This window comes from Malania oleifera, chromosome 2, assembly GCF_029873635.1.
Source record: "Malania oleifera isolate guangnan ecotype guangnan chromosome 2, ASM2987363v1, whole genome shotgun sequence".
Taxonomy (NCBI): Eukaryota; Viridiplantae; Streptophyta; class Magnoliopsida; order Santalales; family Ximeniaceae; genus Malania; species Malania oleifera.
The window spans coordinates 5,169,239-5,183,861 of NC_080418.1; the positions used below are offsets into that span (position 1 = coordinate 5,169,239).

At 35.3% G+C, this 14,623-nt stretch overlaps 1 protein-coding gene across 1 annotated transcript; it reads right to left on the reverse strand.

Annotated features, from left to right (window-relative positions):
* Nucleotides 1–1,279: 1,279 nt before the first annotated feature.
* Nucleotides 1,280–4,052, reverse strand: LOC131147977 (probable protein phosphatase 2C 25). Its single transcript, XM_058097680.1, has 4 exons — nucleotides 3,383–4,052; nucleotides 2,104–2,442; nucleotides 1,803–1,982; nucleotides 1,280–1,710 (listed from the first exon to the last, which is right to left on the reverse strand). Exons 1-4 carry the CDS (start codon nucleotides 3,818–3,820, stop codon nucleotides 1,543–1,545), a joined length of 1,125 nt encoding a protein of 374 aa, XP_057953663.1. The 5' UTR covers nucleotides 3,821–4,052; the 3' UTR covers nucleotides 1,280–1,542.
* Nucleotides 4,053–14,623: the final 10,571 nt, after the last annotated feature.

A 14,623-nucleotide genomic window follows, 5' to 3' on the forward strand; every position in this document is an offset into this window, starting at 1 on the left:
AGTGTATCAGCTGGTTTGTTGGGTAGATGAGGGTGCAACGGCCGGCAGAGGAGGAAGGCTAAGAGAGAAGGGTGCCCCATGCAAATCTCCCAGACTGCCCATGCCACGCGTCACACCCAGCTTCAAATCTCGCAGCACTAAACTACGAGATTACGTAAGCATTAATTTGAAAAATTTTTTTCTTAACAAAGTACTATTTTATATTTTATTTTATTTTAATAATAAAATAGGAAAAAACTCCAATTGCCTTCTCTCTCTTTTAAGCATAAATATTAATGATTAAAGAAAATAGATTTCAAGTTTTTAATTTAAATTTATATTTATTTAAAAAAAATATATATTTTTTATGTTATGGTCCGTTAAATTTTTATTAAATTTAAAACCAAAATTAAGGTCCAAGTGCTAGGTAACTGTTTATTTTGTATTATGTAAATGATAAAAGCAGAAACGAGAATGAAGATTATTATTATTATCATTATTATTATTATTCTCTTCTTATCTATTGTGATATGTAGCTCATATATCGAGTATAATGCATGTACAATGAGAAAACATGATAGAAAACAGTAGTTGCAGTCAGGATGATAAGAAATAGTCGATAGTTCTATTGTTGTTGGCTCAAGCTCGCAGCACTGGTTTTTGAATTTTGAATTTTGAGATATTGGATAAGTTAAGTTTTGGGGAGAAAACCTCCTAGAGGGTTATATATGTGTGTATATAATGTAACTCGGTATGTTCATGTCTTTGGACACACGATAATAAGAAAAACACCACCGCTTACTCTCGTGAATGTAGGCAGTGCTGAATCACATAATTATTTGTATCATTATTATTGCTTTCATTATAATCTAGGTGATTTTTATTCTATATATTTTACCGTTAATCTAATGTGATCCATATTTTCAATCATTTTGCTCTTGATTATGTTGAATTTCTTTCACCCATAGTGAAAAGGCAAGAATTGTATTGGCCAGTTCAAAAGTCGGGCAGTCTGGCTTTTTTAACACTTTAATGGTGAAAACAACAAAGACTTTTATCATTTCTTCCTTTTGGATTTGAAGCTTTCAAACAAAATTAGAAGAAGACCCATCAAAAGGAAAGGAAAAGAAAATTCAGATATCCTCCAATACAGTTCATGAGAAAAATAGGCAAAGCAAGATGGAACAAGGCAATTCAGGGAAAGAAAGCAACCCAGTCAGAGCCAATGGGTCGATCATTGATGTCCAGTGCACTGGGTTGATGTAGAGCGTTAGATACAGTTGAAATTAAAAAAACAATATCATTGGAAAGCTATATTAGTTTATTTCAAAATCAATACAAGAATGCCTCTGTTCAATAATCTTCTAAGTTCCTAAATACACGGGGGAAAAAATCCCTGTAAAAAATGGTAAAATAATTAAACTAGGTCAAGTTCTTCCCTTCATAATCATATCCCCTTTTCATATCATCATCATCATCACAATCATAATCTTTTTCTTTTGGACTGTTAGATGAAAGAATGCCTGCAACTAAACTGTAACTAGACTATTGGTTAGGGTTCCTCTATCCCTTAGCATAGCGCCTCAACTGGATTAGCATCACGCTTATATCATCAGCAGAGCCCCGCGAAGCAGAGAGCTCCGTGAGCTTTTTACAGGCAAATAATGGTTCTGGCGCGTCAGTGTCAATGCAAAAAGTGCGAGCAATATCAACAGCTTCCTGATTATTAACCTGGAACCAATAAGGAGTTATTGTTAACTAAGACTAGTTCACAAATATTAGGTCCTGAGGATTGAGCAGAACCAGAATGAAGATTAATTTACCTTGTCCCATAAGCCATCAGAAGCTAGGATTAAAAACTCGTGTTCAGGTTCAATTCTAAGGACTTTTGTCTCAGGCTCTGCTATAACCCATTGCTTAAGATGCCGATCACCAATTCCTCTTGATACAGCAAGAGATCCCAGAATTCTCCAAACACCACGGCAACAATCAACATAGCCGCCCTATATTAACAGTTCAATACAATCTATTAGTTACAGTTCATATGAAGAACCCTTTGTCCTCTGATACTAGCATTTCAATTTAATGGTCCAAGCATATACAACCTACACATTAGGTGCTTACCAGGTTCTCAATTCTGTCCTTTTCATCTTCCCTTGAAGGGCGGTGGTCGGAAGTGAGGGCCTCTGCAGTGCCTCCTCTGCTAATTACAGCACGACAATCACCGGCATTGGACACGACAAGATTGCCATTCCTGATCAGAGCTGTAACACAGCATGAACCACCGCGAAGATCTTCCTTTAGAAATTGAGAGTCTGTGTTTAGGTAACCCTTCTTAACAGCCTCCTCAATTTCCTCATCATCCCTTGCTCCTACTTCATCTAAAATGTTTTTGTCCATGTTCTCTGCCGCAAACTCGGCAGCTTTTGCACCTCCATGCCCATCAAAAATGCCAAAAAATGCCTGCAAATGTGGTTCAACTCTATATCAGATTCCAATCCTATTGAATTTGGAAAATAATCAGATGAACAACTACATATTGCAATTTCCCTATTACTCCATTTTGCACCTCCAGGTAACATTGAAGAGAGAAACAAAAGGAGAATTACTTTTTTTCGCACAACAAAATTGCAAAACATTATCAACAAGGGCTCTCATCCAAGCAAGTTATCCAAAGCATGACTTTTTCTTAAATACAAGCAGCAGTAAACAGAATTCAATGAAACCTATTATGCACATTACATAACATTATCAACAAGGGTTCTCATCCAAGCAAGTTATCCAAAAAAGAATTCTTTTCTTCTATAATTTCAATGGCTCCTAACATGATTCAATCTTCATAACTTATTCCACAGGGCAAATACCAGAGTGCAGGAAAAATCCTTACATCTTGAGGAGTAAGTTCTCAAACCCTCCATTAGGTAACTTGGATTTCAAGTCATGTATTTGGATTTGTGTGGGTTTGGACAAAATGCAATAGAAAATTGTATTGAGTTTCATCCAAATCTATACAAATCTAAATGCAAAACCTGAAATCCATGCCCCCAAACACTACAAAAAAGTTCTTTTCCCCATAATTTCAATAACTCCCAAACAAAACAATACCAAAATTAATAAATGTCTCCATGCTGTAAGCAAACAAAGCCTAATTTCTTCAAGAACAGTGCAGTTTTAACTTCAGCTATGAAAGTTTTCAAACAAAAGGAGTTTCCCCCAGCAATTAAATGACCAAAGCTAACTACTTGGCACAACCCAACTAACTAATCTTGTATTTAGGAACACGAGATTGGGACTGTGAATTTGAAATCGAGTAAATTTGAATAAGATCTCATATAATTTGCATCAAAATTTGCCCAAACCCAAACCCCACATAAAAAGTTGTTAAAACTTCAATTGAAATTACCTGTTTGGGGTCTCCCTGAAGACCAACAACAGCCGAGTACCGATCCTCCATGGCTTCTCTCCTCCCTCTCTTACAGTACACAGAATACCCATCTTCCTCAGCCTCCACCACGTCCCTCAGAACACCCGTTGGCGGAGCCGGAAAACTCAGGGGAGCGATGGGAATATCGAGCATCGCGGGCCTCTTCCTCTTCAGAACCGAAGGCGAAGACAACGAAGCGGAAGCAGAAGTCATGGAAGAAGACGACGACCCATCTGTGAACGGCCTCAGCCCAGTTAAGGGTTTCTGGAACCGGAGCCTGAGAGGCGAAGAGGGAGAAGATGAGGACGAAGACGACAGCGTTTCGGGAGAAGACAGCGAGGGTTTGCAGAAAATAGAGGAAGAAACCCTAGAAGGAGAGAACACAGGCGAGTTTGAAAGTGCAACAGAGCAAGACATGCTTCTTCTTCTTCTTCTTCTTCTTCAAAATCCTTCAATTTCTTCAAAAATTCTTCAAATTCTTCTTCTGGGTTTTCGATTAACGTTCGAATTTTGATGATGGCTCTGTGATTTGATTTTGTTGTCTAGTGTTTTGATTTGATAAGAGAGTATATATATATATATAAAGTGGGGTGGCGTAGGAGCGCTGTGCGGGGAGTCAAGATGGGGTCCTGCGCTCTGATTTCGTTTCTGTGTTTAAACAGCGTGGTTTTCCTTATCAATTTGACTCACGCTTTGGGCGCCCCTAGACAACATGAAATGTCAAAATTGCCCTTACAATGTGAACCCTAATGGGAACACTTGCAATTGAACTGAATTTTAATGTAAAATAACAATACTGTATGTTTGCTGTTCATGATACCTTCAATAACCTAAATTTCAGATGATAAATTTAAATTTTACTAATAATCTTATATTTTATTTTTTAAAATATTAATATTATTATAACACTTTTATTTTTTCCTGCCACAAATTTCTCCTCTTCCCATTTTAAATCAAAAACAGTACAATAATTGAGGGAGATAAACATGGTATTAACTGTTTAGATAACTTAGGCATCAAGTCTTTCTCCTTATTTTTAATAAAAAAAATATATGTAATATTATTTCATTACATCCTTTTATTCAACAAAAAAGATAAAATTTTGAAACCCAAAAAATCATACCAAAATCATCTAAAAACACAATTTTTTTCCTACTCGTAACAAATAAGAATAAAGATAATAATGTTTTATTTTAGCTTGAAATGCCGAACAATTTATTGATTTTCAAGATAAAAATCCTCCTCCTACATTCCGAGAGGCCTTGAATTTAAAATTACTTGGTATTTAAATAAAATATAACACAAAATTGTATTGAAATTCGTTAAAATTCACTCAAATCCAAATTCGAGATCTAAAATTCATACTCCCAAACACAACAAAATTATTCAATTTGGTTTTCAAAACTTATAACATAAACAAACATGTTTTATATATATTTATTCGTTGTATATTAAAAATAGAAAATAATAATTACACCAGGCATATTCTAAATAACAATATTTAACATAAAATCTTAATATTTAACAATAAAGAATAAAAAGGGCAGGAGCCAAAAGAATTGTTGGGAGGGAGGGAGGGAGGGGGGTGCCCCCAGGGAAAGAGTGTGGTTTGGGGTTGTGAATTGTGTGGGAAAATGGTTCGAAGGGTTGGGTCAACCACACGCTATGTTGAGTTCAGATCTTTTATTCTTTTATCTCTTTCGTGCTGTGAAGGTGGTGGTCCACGTGGTGACGTCCTTGCTTCCTGATTGGTCCACGCAGCTGCCCTGAATTTATTGCTATGAGTGGGGCGTGGGGGTGACCGTTGTGTGTGTATCATCTCATACTTTAATGCCACCTATGCCCCCTCTCACCCACTGATTTGATTTTAGTTTTTCCACGTTAAAAATAAATATTAATTGAGGCATTTCTATTGAAAAAAATTATTAATGGGTAGGACTTGTTCTATCTTAAATTATTTTTATTAAAAAAATTATTTTGAAAATATTTTTCATAAAAAAATAGGTTATTAATTAGGTATATTTTTATAATGGACTTCAGCATATTTAATAATAATAATAATAATCTTTAATGATATTTTTTGATAAATGACAATATATATATATATTATAAGGTGTAGGATTTGTTCTATCCTAAATTATTTAAAAAAAAATATTTTCAAAATATTTTATATTAAAAATAGGTTTTTAATTATGTATATTTTTATAATAGACTTCGGCATATTTAATAATAATAATAATAATAATAATAATAATAATAATAATAATAATAATTGTTGCAACATCCTAAAGAAAGGTCCAAAATGACGATAAATAATAATATTATAAGTTGGATGGAGTCACCACTATTCTGTTATTTACCTAGGCACAGTTAGTTTGCATAATTATTACTTGTTGATTGGTTTTTAGACTAATCCTAAGCTTATATTTATCAGAGTTGGGATTAGGGGTTCAGTTTTGCATGGCGAAGGTACTATCATCCCCTACACATTCATTCTACAAATAGTATCTAATTAATTATAATTTATCCTTAAACTAAATCTAATGGTCTTTAATTAACTCCATAAAAAATAAGTAATTAATTAAAATTTAAAAAAAGAAATATAAAATAATATGCGATTTAGAAATGTCTAATAAAACCTCCAAATGAGGGAATTTTATTAAATAAACTCCTCTCAGAACTAATATAAGTGAGGTTTGAAATGCATTTTTACCCTTTATTTAATCATTAGGACAGACACGTACAAAAATAAAACATATATACAAACAATAATTAAATGAAATCATCAAATTTGAGCAAAAATACTTTAAAATATTCTCAAAATTTTTCCAAAATTTTATAGAATTTTATGAAAAATTTCCAACATTTTTTTTCTAAAACTTTTCTATAATTTTTAAAGGCTTTTTCTTCATTTTTTTTATTTTTGTTTTCTCATTTTTTTTATCCTAGTCAAAATAGCTCAAATAAATTTTATTTATGTTTTCTAATTTTTTAGAATATAGTTCAAATTTTTTCCTAATTTTTTTAACTTTTTTCCCAAAAAATTAAAAATAAATTTAAAATTAAAATAAATGAACTAGCAGTTCAAAGAAATTTAGATCGATTCAACCAGTTTGAACCAGACCACATATCAGCTAGAGATGGCCACACGTGTTCCTATTTTTATTTTCCGTTTTTTAAATATAAGAGAGTGACATCAATATGACGTCACTTGTCACATGACAATGTTTTTTCTATTTTCATTTATATATATATATATATATATATATATATATATATATATATTTGAATTTTTTGCAGCAGGGTAATGTCACCCACCACATGGTAGCCGTTGGTTAGTTTTGGAGATTTGAAACAGATTACTGACATGATAGCAATCCAGTTGTCTGGGAAAAACACAGATTGGATGGTCAAGATCGCGTCACGTCGTCTTTTAAAGACTTGATTCTTGTTATGTCATGTGTCATTGTACGAACGATGACACGTGTCTTATTAACATGCACATAAAAATTTCTTTTCTCTCTCTCTTCTTTTTTCCGCTCCTTTCTTTCTCCTTTCTCCTTTCTCCTTCTCTTTTTCTTCTCTTTCTCTCTTCTTTCTCCCTGCAGATCTCTATGCTTCTCTCTCCTTTCTTTTCTACATATCTCTATGTTTCTCTCTCCTTTCTCTTTTCCAAATCTCTTCCTGTTTTCTTTTTAATCACTCTATTTTTTTTCTTTCCTTGATCTTTCTTACCCTTTCTTTTTCTCTCTTAACAAATCTCCTTCGATCTTCCAAACTTGATATTTCTTTGATTTTCTCTTAACAGATCTCCTTTGATCTTCCTAACTCTCTCTTTGTGATTTTCTTTTTGCAGGTCTTAATTCAGAAAGTAAGAACAGAGGACTTTGAATTCTAACTTTCAAAGATATTCTATTCTTTCATGTTTTGTTTTTTCTTTTTTATGGAGTTTTTCTTTCTTAATCTATTCTCTTAGATTTTCCTAGGATCCAAATGAGAACTTGAGGGTTAATTAACATGGGTTCTAACCCAGGTTAAAGGTTAGGTTTTGATTTGGGCTTGAACTAGGTGGTTTAGTTTAAGTTGGGCCCATTTTGGTTCTGGGTTAACTAAATTCAACATTAGGCTTAAATTCTGGATTGGGCTTTGGTTTTAACTAAACTTTGGACTGAGGTTTGGGTTAATTGAATTCTAAATTGGGCTTAAATTGTTTCAGGCCCAATTGGATTTTAAATTTAAACAAATGGGTTGCGGGTTAGGGTCAATGGACCTGAGTCTTTGGGTTAATGGATTGGATTTGGGTCACTGGGTTGGATTCGGGTAAGTGGGTTGGATTTGGGTCAATGGATTGGATTTGGATCACTGAATCTGGATGTGGGTGATGAGTCCGAATTAAAATTCTTACTTGCACTCAAATCACAAAATTTTGAATTTAATTTTTTACAATTAAAATTAAAGGAACACTACAAAAGAACTCATTTTTAGTGACATAAGTATTAGTGACGGTTAGAATTTCATTGTAGCGACCCAAAAATTTCACTGCTCTGATACCACCTGTAATAAATATTTTCATACAGCGAAAGACCTCCTATACACATTACTGGAGTACTAATTATCCCAATATAACAATATCATTTCCAATATCACAATTAACACCCCTAAAATTCTAAATACATCAAAAACATAATTTAATAAAGATCTATTCTAAATAAATCTTCTATCTCACCCATCCTTTCACTGCGCTACTCTGACTACTGTTATGTTTCTCATGACATCTAAAAATATTAAATAATGATGGGGTGAGACACGTCTTAGTAAAATGGAATAGATTATCACCAGTGTGTGGCTAACATGAGTTTTCGTGTAAGCAAATATATCCATTAATTAAACTTTAACTGAAATAGAATTTGAAATCTGTACTCACACATATATAAAATAAAATACTCATTTTCCTTCTCAAAACATATTTTAGCTCAATAAATAACTCTGTTTTCATAAATCTACATATATGCATAAAAGAACCTCCCTGACTAGACAATCATATAACATCATGTATTAACCCTATATGATCGGGTTATGCGGTTCGAAGATAGGAGTTAGCCATGGCTGGTCTACCATCATGCTAAGTTAAAATAGGCATCCCATCTGTAGTCTGATTTGCCTACCCAGCCTGGTCCGGACCCAGGGGGTACAGAACCCTTCGTTGGCCAAATTGACTATCAAGCGCCTACACTTTCACAATAATGTGGCTGCACTAACAATTTCACTAACTATGATACCGTGCTCTCTAGCCCATCAGGGTTCTTAAACCATATAATGTAATTTATAAAATAATATAGTAACATCATCTTATTTTCACGATTCGGTATAAAACCGTCATTCTATAACTCTGTATAAAACTGTCATACTATAACTCGGTATAAACCGTCATGCTATAACTTGGTATAAAACAGTCATACTATAACTTTGTATAAAATCATATCTTTGTCTATATAATACCATAAAAACCAACAAATTTAGTTATGCAATAATAGTCATTCTTGTTAGTTTTACTATAATATTAAGAGGAGGGGTGAATTGGTATTTTAAAATTTTTCTCTCCAAAGTTAGATATCAGCAGTAGTATTACACAACCCTAGGCCAAAAGGTGAATTGGTATTTTAAAAATTTAAAATTCACCCCGTGTTTCCTAGTTCGTAGCCGCACCCGTGCGTGTTTGGCGGGTTTGGGACGTCGCAATAGACTTGATTGTGCTTGTGGATGATTCTGTGAGTTTTGACCATTAAAGATGTTATCATGACATTCATACTCAGGTACAAGATTTGGGGTTATTGGAGTAAGAGTTGTGTTGGTGTGAGGCTATTTATTGGATGCAAAGGGAAAGATGATTTCATGAAAAATCACATTATGAGATACAAAAATTGTCTTTGATTGCAAGTCATATAACTTATAACCCTTAATGCCATGAGGATAGCCAATAAAAATGCATGACTTTTCTCGAGGATCAAATTTTGATTTGTTTTGACTAAGTGTTGATGCATAACAAAGACAACCAAGAATACGTAATTGATCATATAAGGGTGGCTTTCCAAATAACATTTCATATGGTGACTTTCCTTTTAAAACTAAATATGGTGTTCTATTAATCAGATATGTGGTTGTAAGGATACAATCCCCCCAAAATTTTAAGGGTAAAGAAGCTTGAAACATTAAGGCTCGAGCTACATTTAATAGGTGCTGGTGTTTTTGTTCAACGACAACATTTTGCTGATGCATTTCCACCCAACTCAAATGAAGGATAATTCCTTTTGATTGGAAAAAATCCTTCATATTAAATTTAGGACCATTATCTGACCTTAATACTTTGATTGTGGTTTCAAACAAAGTGGAAATTAATTGATCAAAACACTGCAGAATGGACCGAGTCTGAGATTTTTGTGCCATAAGTAATTTCCATGTTGTAACTTCCTGCTAATAAAATAAAATTGTTTCCCCTATTTTAATATCAAACATTAACCTGAACAGTGGAAATTCAATCATATAAAATAAATCTACACATAATACAATACCAGAGTATCAAATCATCCCACAATATACAAACATCACTGTTCTCTCGAAACTACCCTTACTGATACCAAGGGTTTACAAAATATGCCACCCAAAAATAATACTCACTCTCAAAAAGGGCAGTACAACAACCCCTCTACCTGCGAGCCTGCTCCGCTTGCCTAGCTGGTTCACCTAAAAAACAATTCAACACTGGGATGAGCCAACACTTAGTAAAACTAAACATGCTATTACTAATGTGTGGCCACTGAGTTATAGTTTGGTAAAAATAATATGATTTAAGAATAGTATGAATAACTGGACTTGAAATGATGAGATTACATAACGTATAATAAAACCATTAACTACATAACTTAACATGTCAATCTGTATGAAATTACTTTTCGTATTAATACTACTATTCCTGGAAGTCTGATAGTACTTATAATATCTGAAAAATTTCTCTGGATGGTTGTATATCATGATTTAACCCCTCATGACAGGGTTGTGCGGCCAGAGGGTAGGACCTATCCTGACTGGCCTACCAAGGTAAGTCAACTGAACTCCGACAGTCTGATCGGCCCCTCCAATCCATATCTGATGAAGAGCTTGTCCTGACGTGGGCACGATCAACCTTATACCACTTACTATCTGAGTAAAGTGGTTGCACTCTGAACTGAATAACTGTAGCTACGGTACCGTGCTCTACTATCTGATCCATCAGGGTCTGATACTATATAGGTAACTGATATCTATAATATGCTGCTTTTATTATAATTTCTAAAATAACCATAACCCTGTAAATGTATCTGAAAATCTAAATAAACTATCTGATATTCTGATTTTACATATATATCTGAACTACTGTCTGAATAACTAAATTTTAGGGCATTATGGTACTGTTAAACATAATATTCTAGAACTACTGAGAATGAATATTTCCATAGTATTTCTATTAGTAAACTTTAACCATAGTGTTCATAATACATATTAGTATAGTACTATTATATGAATAACTCATGCCACACTAAAAGATATTAATATTACCAGGTTTTGAAAACGTATATATAGTTTGAATCATAAGTTAATACAAGCATGTAATTTGTACTGAAATCATATATGGTTGCCTAGCATAGCATGTTTCCTTTACTTGACTACTAGAAAGCCCTTACTAGATATCGGTCTTACACCCACAGGGTTTCCCACTCAACTCCCTGAAAACAACATTCATCAGGACAAAACATCATTATTTCTTTGTCTACTTCATTTCCTACAACTGCTGAAAAGCCTAATTTCGAATAAAAGACCTTACCCTGCACCTAAGGAGAAATTCAACTTGATCCCATTGACGATCCGTCCCGGTAAACTTGGAGAGAAATTTACCAAGAGCGTCGTGGTGGCCTCAGATCGTCGATCTAATGACTAACAGGGTCGAGATCGAAGAGAGATGGAAGAAGAACCGTAGGAGAGAGAGAGAGGGGAAGATTTTCGTTGAAGTTCTGCGATTAAACCCAGTTTAGAGCTATTTATACTGCGACCTTTGTCGACGAGCCACGTCATCTCGTCGACAAGGTCTAGAAGGAGGTTCGTCGATGAATACCATCTCCTCGTCGACGAAATTCAGAATTCAAAAAACAGACGCTCGGTATTTTATCGTCGATGAAATGCTCTCCTTCTGTTACTGTTTCCATTTCCCTCCCTCTTATTATTTAAATATCATTATTTTTCGGGTCATTACATTCTCCCCTCCTTATAAAATTTCGTCTTCGAAATTTATAATTCATATGATTCCTCCTTCTTAGAAGGCAAAACGGTCTACTTATTTTATTACATGACATCACTTATGGCAGAGGAATACCATGGTTACATAGGTAGTTTTAGGAGATTACAATTATAAAAGAAAATTCTTCCAAAACCAAAATACTACATATCCTATACACTACATTACAATTCCACTATGTTAAACAAAATAAAATTACTACTACTCTAATCTATACATCACCGTTGGGTTCACTAAATAAGTGGGGATATTTCTGTCTGATCTCATCTTCAAGCTCCCACAAGACTTCTTCTACTGCATGATTCATCCACAATATTTTCACTAACGGAATTCTTTTGCTGCGTAATACCTGTTCTTTTCTATCCAAGATCCGCACTGGAGCTTCTTCGTATGCTAGATCACCACTGAGTTCCAATTCTGCATAGCTAATGATATGAGAAGAATCTGGGACGTATTTCCTTATCATAGAGACATGAACTACGTCATGAATCCTGAATAAAGATGGTGGTAGAGCTAGCCGATAAGCCACTGACCCAATCCTCTCAAGTATCTCAAAGGGGTCAATGAACCTAGGGCTCAACTTACCCTTCTTCCCAAACCTCATGATCCCCTTCAATGGTACTATTTTCAGAAATATATGATCACCCACTTCAAATTCTAGTTCCCGATGGTGAGTATCCGCGTAACTTTTCTGCCGACTCTGTGCTGTACTGATTCTATTTCGAATGACTCGAACTTTATCGTATGCCTGCTGAACCATCTCTGGACCCAAAACTCGCCTCTCACCTACTTCATCCTAGAAAAAGGGGATCAGTATCTTCTACTATATAACGCCTCGTATGGTGCCATGCCGATGCTAGCTTAATAATTGTTATTATAAGCAAATTCAACTAGCGGCAAAAATTGAGTCCAGCTACCCCCAAAATTCAGTACACACGCTCGCAACATATCCTCGAATACCTGAATCATTCTCTCTATCTGACCGTCTGTCTGAGGATGGAAATCAGTGTTGAATGCTAGCTAAGTCCCTAATGCCTCTTACAAGTTCCTCCAAAATAGTGATGTAAAACGTGGATCACGGTTTGAGACTATGGATACCGGCACTCCATGGGGTCGAACAATTTTATGTATGTAAATCTCTGCTAACTTGTTCATAGGATAGCTCACTCTGATGGGCAGAAAGTGTGCTATCTTCATCAACATATCAACCACCACCCAAATGGCATTCTGACCATGCGGTGCCGGCGGTAACCCAGTAACAAAATCCATGGATATGTGGTCCCACTTTCATTTGGGAATGAAAAGTGGATGCAACTGACCAACTAGCCTCTGGTGCTTCACTGTTACACAAATTCTGCTATTTCCCTCTTCATGCCACTCCACCAGAAATACTCCCACAGATTCCTATACATTTTCGTACTACCAGAATGAACAGTGTATAGAGATTTGTGTGCCTCTTCTAGAAATTTCCTCATGATGCTATCATCCGCAGGCACACACAATTTGATGTGAAATCTTAAAAGCCCCATCGTCAGAAATATTGAATTCTTCTCCTTGACCATCTGTATTCTGGCTATCATTTTTGCCAATTCTGGATCATTTTCCTGAGCAGCTTTAATCCTTTCATAAAGTGTAGGTTGTACAACCAGACTAGCCATGAACGCCTGAGGATTATCTGATACTAGTTTCACACCAAGCATTTCCAAGTCCATTTGAATTGAGTGCTGAACTACTGCTGCTAGTTGTGCTGTATCTTCTGATTTACAGTTCAAAGCATCAGCCACCACATTTGCTTTACCTGGGTGGTAACTGATGGTGCAGTCGTAATCCTTGATGAGTTCTAACCATGTCCTTTGGCGCATAGTCAACTATTTCTGTATAAAAAAATACTTTAGACTCTTGTGATCATAAAATATCTCACACCTCTCACCATATAAGTAATGTCTCCAGATCTTCAATGCGTGTACAACCGCAGCTAATTCCAAATCGTGAGTAGGGTAGTTCTTTTCATATTCTTTCAAATGCCTGGACGCATACGCTACCATCCTGCCATGCTGCATCAGTACATAACCGAGCCCTTTCAAAGACGCGTCACTATAGATAACATAACCATCACCTCCAGATGGATCCGTTAGGATTGGTGCAATGACGAGCCGCTGCTTTAATTCCTGGAAACTCTACTCGCATTCTTCATCCCACACAAATCTGGCATTTTTCCTAGTCAAACGCAAGGCAGAAAATCCCTCCACAAATTGACGGTAATAACCTGCCAGTCCTAAGAAACTCCTGACTTCCTGCACATTCCTCGGCCTGGCCCAATTTACCACCGCGTCAATCTTGCTAGGATCTACTGAAATACCATCTCCTGAGATCACATGGCCCAAAAATGCAACCTTCTTAAGCTAGAACTCACACATACTAAACTTGACGTAAAGCTTTTCCTCTCTAAGTGTCTGCAATAGCTGCCTCAAATGCACCTCATGATCCTCAAAATTCTTTGAGTACACCAGTATATCATCAATAAAAACTACCACAAATTGATCTAGATACTAGTGAAAAACTCTATTCATCAAGTCCATGAACACAACTGAGGCATTCATCAGACCAAAAGGCATAACAAAAAATTTATAGTGCCCGTACCTAGTCCTAAAAGTTGTCTTAGCAACGACCTCTGCTTTTACTTGATGATACCCTAATTGGAGGTCGATCTTGGAATATACCTGTGTACCCTGGAGTTGATCAAACAAATTGTCTATACGGGGTAAAGGATATTTATCCTTGATAGTAACCTTATTAATTTCTCTGTAATCAATACACATTCTCAAAGACTCGTCTTTCTTCTTTACAAACAACACTGGAGCTCCCCATGGCGATACATTAGGTCGTATAAACCC

Coding starts and splice junctions, on each gene's coding strand:
- LOC131147977 (XM_058097680.1), bottom strand. CDS start 3,820: ATGTCTTGCTCTGTTGCACTTTCAAACTCGCCTGTGTTCTCTCCTTCT. Junction 1,983..2,103: donor AGGACAGAATTGAGAACCTG/GTAAGCACCTAA, acceptor CTGTTAATATAG/GGCGGCTATGTTGATTGTTG. Junction 1,711..1,802: donor CTGATGGCTTATGGGACAAG/GTAAATTAATCT, acceptor TATTGGTTCCAG/GTTAATAATCAGGAAGCTGT.